At 39.0% G+C, this 6,000-nt stretch overlaps 1 protein-coding gene across 4 annotated transcripts in view; it reads left to right on the top strand.

Moving 5' to 3' along the window:
* The first annotated feature begins 419 nt into the window (after positions 1–419).
* Positions 420–6,000, top strand: part of exoc6 (exocyst complex component 6) — a 66,501-nt gene continuing 60,920 nt past the window's right edge. For 2 of the 4 annotated variants that reach the window (XM_088634951.1, XM_088634949.1), the window contains exon 1: positions 1,827–1,985. In XM_088634951.1, coding sequence (XP_088491077.1) covers positions 1,888–1,985 — 98 coding nt within the window. In that variant the 5' untranslated portion in view covers positions 1,827–1,887. Of the gene's footprint in view, positions 570–1,826; positions 1,986–6,000 lie in introns of those variants that run through there. The other 2 variants (XM_088634948.1, XM_088634950.1) reach the window with 2 other exon arrangements.

Below are 6,000 nucleotides of genomic sequence, written 5' to 3'. Positions count from 1 at the left end.
TTAAATACCAAATTTTATGAGGAAAAACGAATATACGCTTTTATAAAGTTTGGGGATTATACGGTAGCTGCCTCCCGAGGTTCATGTTTAATAACCATACAACGTCCATTTTGAAATTAAGTAGAAATAAGATAAGACATGCAAAGAAAATGTTTTTTGAGAATAAGATTACTTTTAGAGAAACAGAAACGATTACTTATTCTCCTATTTCAGCACAATCCCTACAATTACAATGACTATGTTTCTCCTAATTTTTGGATAAGTACATTTAAGAGTTAACTGAGATTTAAGATAGTTATTAAACAAATAAGCAACGAAGATTTTGATTCTTGGATTCGGAGTGTTGTGGATGACAAGGACATTTTTCTTCTGCTGTGTTATTTTGCTGACCGCAGCAGGAAAGCTATCCAGCCCTCACCAAAACTCCCTCTCTTACTCGCAATGGCCAACAAAACCATTAAGTCCTTATCACCCAGTGTCCTGGGGGAAGAGAATCGAGAAGATAAGGTGTATGAAAATTTTTTTGCAGAACTAGAAACACTTGGCTTACCTTTGGGAACAACTCTAAGGTAGGGATCTTAAACCCATTTTTAAAGTTAAAGCAGGAAAGAAAAGTAAAATGCTAAGTGTGTGCTCGTGTCTGTTATTCCTGGAACTTAAATGGCAACTCTTTTCAACAATAGTCGCATTTAGGAAAATAGAAAAATGGAGTAAGAGTCACGGAATGGACTGTGAACTTCTGTGAAGTAATAATTAAACCGAATAAACTGTGGTGTTTCCTGGTAGGACGTTCGAACAAAAGTACGCTGTCCTTCAATTACTATCACTCTTAAACTGAGATTTTTCCTTATATAATATCCGCTATTGCGCATTTTTAAATTAAGAAAACGAACATGTTACGGGTTGTAGGCTGTTGTACTCGATTCGGGTTAAACACGCTTCATTGAAATGTGTCTAAGGAGATCTATTTCGCCACTATTTTCCCTATCATGTTTAATTATACCAAGGGACAAGTATTTTTGTTGTTTCTAACTGACCAGACCATACTCTTACAAGAACAATGTACTGTTTATTTCTCTTTTCTTAGTAGGTAAAAAATGTATTTCTTCCCAAGGGATTGGAATGGAACTTTAAACATTAAGATAGCATCATTTAATCTAACCGTACTATACACTGAATACAGAAATAAAGAATCCTCTTGTGATCCATTTTTTTTTGTTCTGTGCTACATATTATTTTCACCGCAGTGGAGCAAGGCGAGGATAACTCCACACTGACGTGAAAAGAAAGAAGACAAAACCACAAGTTTCGTGTGTGATGCCATATACACACACTTGAAGTACTCAACATCTAGCACATTGTGTTTTCTTTTCCTTTTACGTCGCAGAATTTATTTCTGTTCTTTAACGTTCCCAGGATGTTCTTTTTCTCCAGAGCGCTGTTACTTGAGTAAATAACATTTTATGAAACGTTAGAGTATTTCCAATTTGAGAGAAAAAGGGTGCATATGTGTGAGTGCACGTCACACTGAAAAAAGATAATTTAATATGATGCCAATTTACATGAGACAAACATTAATAAATACTGTAAGGTAGCCCTGTAATGAAAAAATTCAACAAACAAACGAAGCATAAGTCTTTGTTTAAATGGGAATGTTTATTTTCTGCAAATGTGAACCACCATGTGTATGGCCGTCCATGATTTTATGTTTGAAGCAGGTAAGAACACATAGGCTACATACTCTGAACATCCTTAATCCAGCAAAATCAATTCTTCCCCCTTCGAACACCTGCTGCCAACTTCACCGCCGACTCGCCCCCTAGCGCCGACTAGAGGCAACACTCTCGTTCCCCGCAGTGTCACTTTGTCACCGAGAGCACAACAAACATGGCGGAGACTGCAACCTTGGAGAGTATCACCGAGCATGAACGTATCCTGCAGGAAATCGAGAGCACAGACACTGCCTGCGTCGGCCCCACGCTTCGGTAGGGAGAGAAACGTTTTGCCGTGCTCACCTTCGTTGAATCATGGTTGTGATTTCTACCTAAGACCTTGCAAGTGTATTAATTTAGCGGCCGGGCCTTTGTTAGCTATTGCTGCTAACCAGCTGAGCTTCCTGAACTGCGGCACAAGCAGTCGTCTGCTTCTTACTTCCTAGTTTGAAATAAATACTAACGCAATTAAACAGCACAATGTCTCGTTACATTTGTATACTATGTTATCGATTTATGTCTGTATACTTAAATAGTGCCAACAAAACGATAACCCGATAGTTATTTTAAGAAATAAGTGTTAGGGATTTACAAAACTGCAAATTGCAAGAGTAGGTAGTGTTTAAATGAAAGGGAGTAAATGCATACAGGCCATAGGACCGTTGTTTCTGCATATAGCGGTTCTATATGAATTTATGTATGCTTGTTATTGTCTGAAATATACGATGAGAACAGCTTCAGTACGACTGTGTACATTTATCTTGTGAAATTCTGTAGAGATTATAATGATTTGGTCTCAGAAACAGTTATTATAAGTGGGTGTGGTGGGATATCTGAAGGTTGTTACACTACACAGAAAATAAACTGATGCTGTTTCGATAAGGGGTAGCGCTTGCTTGTGATCCGCTTCTCAGTATCCGTTCAGCACGATGCTGCTAGCGCGTGATTTCGCGTTTGGAGAATGTTGATTAAAAGCGATTCTGAAGGCCGGTTTCTGAAGCAAAGCACAGATAGTATTACCTACGGCGTAATATATATATAGAAAAAATCTAGGTGGGACATCCATTCAACCAAGAAATCTTGACTGTAGCCTGCTTGAGACCTTCGCTCGAAACAATTGCAGAACAAACCACGGGTCAACTAATGACGGCAGACATTTTTTTTATTTAAAAAATGTTAAATTTCAGGAGGGTTAATTATACCTTTGAACGTGTCTTCTGAAGAACAAAGAAATATTTACGTCTAATTAAAATGAATAAGAAAGGAAGGGGGTGTTTACAAAATTCAAAAAATCTCTTTTGGCATGTATGGGCATGTAGTGCCTTATAACGTCAAAGCTGTTTTGCGTCACCTGCTGCAAGAGTTATTGATTTCATGAAATACACGTCTTTAAAAGCACAACGGATACACCATCTTTTGGTAGCTAAGGAAAATGCTCATCGAGCACCTAGTTCATTTTACAATTTGAAGGCGGAAAATGTATTTTTGTGTGTCCCTCACTGAAGGGATCGTTTCTCCCATTCGTTTATCTGTGAAGTAGGTCACAATTACCGAATCGCCCTGATTTGTGGAGGCGCTCTGTGGGTTTCCTCTTAAGCACACTGTAGATCTGATTTTCAGTGTTGGTGCGTTAGATTTTAGTGGAGTTTTTCTGTTTCTCTTCCTTACTGGTAGGAGTTTCTTTTTTGTGGAAAAATTCTGTAATGGGAGTTTAGTGCGCCAAATGTATTATGCATTTTCGAGATTGTGTTTAAATGCACAGTAAAAATGATATAACTGTACCTATGTATCAGGCTTTACAGTCTAGCCATTGGCATTGGCACAGCCAGTTCTTTCTGATTGTTCAGATGAGTTAACTCAGTGGTCTAGTGAAGGAGATGGTTTTCTCAGGTGCACTGAACTGTACTGGAGTGGCTTCAAGCCTCAGTATGGCTTTCACAGCATATTGAAAGCATATTGGATGGAAGAACAAAAAGCTAGTTTGAACAGCTTGACTCTGAAAACCTTAGTGTCATCGTTCGTGCATTGGCTGAAATGCAGTTGTTCTGTGGTACATTACAACAGAACCATCCATCTGATTTCGAACTGCTCCAACCAGTTCAGGATCACAGGGTATCCGGAGCCTATCCCAGCAAGCAACAGGCACGAGGCAGGATACACCCTGGATGGGATGCCTATCAGTCACAGGGCACACATAGACACAAACACAGATACACACACCAGGACCAGTTTTGTGTATCAGATAGCACCCTAGGTCTGGAATTAAGCAGCAATGCTAATCAGTGCACCTCCATGCCATAACCAGATTTTCCAATACTCATGTGCAAATTCAATTCGAATAGATTTAAGATTGTGTTAACCCCAGTTCATCCAAGTGAGACTTGCTAATCACTCCTCTGTCAGATACTGTTTAGCTCACTGTTAAATTCACCTTTTAAAGTCCTTAATCTTAAAAGGTTGCTTTAATCACAGGTGGGAATCTAATTGGCTTTGCGTATTGACTAGGGCAGGCCTTTTGACATGGAAATATGTAACACTCGCTAATCCACAGAGCATAACTGCCGTGTAGAAATGCTCATGGTGAGCACCTGCTGTACTGGGAGTGGAGGTCCCGGACAGAGCATTGCTCACAAGGATTGCATCAGTTCATAACTGCTGTGGTTTCATTGTGGACTGGGGGACTAAACTGTATCCTAATTGCATTGTTTAAAAAAAACTGGTTTACAGTAAGGCCCAGGGATATAAAAAGAACCTGAGGAAAATAATAATAATAATAATAATAATAATAATAATAATAATAATTGCTTACACTTATATAGCGCTTTTCTGGACACTCCACTCAAAGCGCTTTACAGGTAATGGGGAGTCCCCTCCACAACCACCAATGTGCAGCATCCACCTGGATGATGCGACGGCAGCCATAGTGCGCCAGAACGCTCACCATACATAAGCTATCAGTGTGGAGGAGAGCAGAGTGATGAAGCCAATTCATAGATGGGGATTATTAGGAGGCCATGATTGGTAGGGGGCAATGGGAAATTTGGCCACGACGCCGGGGTTACACCCCTACTCTTTTCGAGAAACGCCCTGGGATTTTTAATGACACCAGAGAGTCAGGACCTTGGTTTTACGTCTCATCCGAAGGACGGTGCCTGTTTACAGTATAGTGTCCCCATAGCTGTACTGGGGCATTAGGACCCACATGGACCACAGGGTGAGCTGGGGCTCACCAGCAGCAGCCAACGTTTTCTCCCAGGAGGTCTCCCATCCAGGTACTGACCAGGCTCACACCTGCTTAGCTTCAGTGGGTTGCCAGTTGTAAGTTGCAGGGTGATATGGCTGCTGGCAAATGATATAGCACATAATTCTGCCATTTTATCTACAAACATCCTGTATCACCAACAGGATACACAAGAATGTATTAGCAAGCTTTTTCAGTGTTTTAGTTTTTGCATTTTCTTTGACTCAATTAATTACCCATTCATTGCAATTGTAATTAATCGATTGATCAATCACTCCATCTTACTATAATATGCAATGTTCACATCAGATTTCTATCTATAAAGGATTTATTAACATGTTATTAACATTTTATATACAAATCTACCAATTATTACATATGGGTTAGTGTTGAGGGTCAGATTATGGTCAGGATTATTTATATGCAGTTAATTTACAGTTAAGGTGGTCTTTAATCTCATTGATGTCACACTATTAATACATTGCACTTGTAAAATATTCATAAATGACATTTACGATCCTTGTCCAAAATATTAACTTTCCAGCTATAGTGTAAGTAAAAATAACTGTTGGTATTAACAATATTTTTGTGAGAATTTATTAGTAACTGCTGTTGTTTTAAATACATTTTTATTTATGAATTAGAATGGGTCAATTTAAAGAAACCATGCATAAGTGAATTTTACCAGCAGCTTTATAGCAAATACTGTGTTTTATAAGACTGGTTTTACTGGCATTTTAAAATTACTGACATTTTAAATTTGCCAGTTGATATTAACATCATACATGTTACATTGTTGGTTGATATGCCTTTAAACACATTCTTTATAGATTCCTTTCCATAGTTAAAGGTGCTAAAATTGCCTAATTAGGAAACAAGACAAGCTGCTTTCCTCTTATCATCTCGGATGCAGCGCAGAGTCTCATGAGTCCCTCAGGCACAGTTTACAGGTGACCCTGCTCGCTAATCCCAGAGCCTGTTTCGTTGATCTTTCCGTTCTGCACTTTCTCAGCTGATACAGGGTGATGTTGTTGCTCTTTTTTTAAT

This window comes from Lepisosteus platostomus, chromosome 6 (genome assembly GCF_059453375.1).
Source record: "Lepisosteus platostomus isolate fLepPlt1 chromosome 6, fLepPlt1.hap1, whole genome shotgun sequence".
Taxonomy (NCBI): domain Eukaryota; kingdom Metazoa; phylum Chordata; class Actinopteri; order Semionotiformes; family Lepisosteidae; genus Lepisosteus; species Lepisosteus platostomus.
This window is presented reverse-complemented; position numbering and strand designations above follow the sequence as displayed.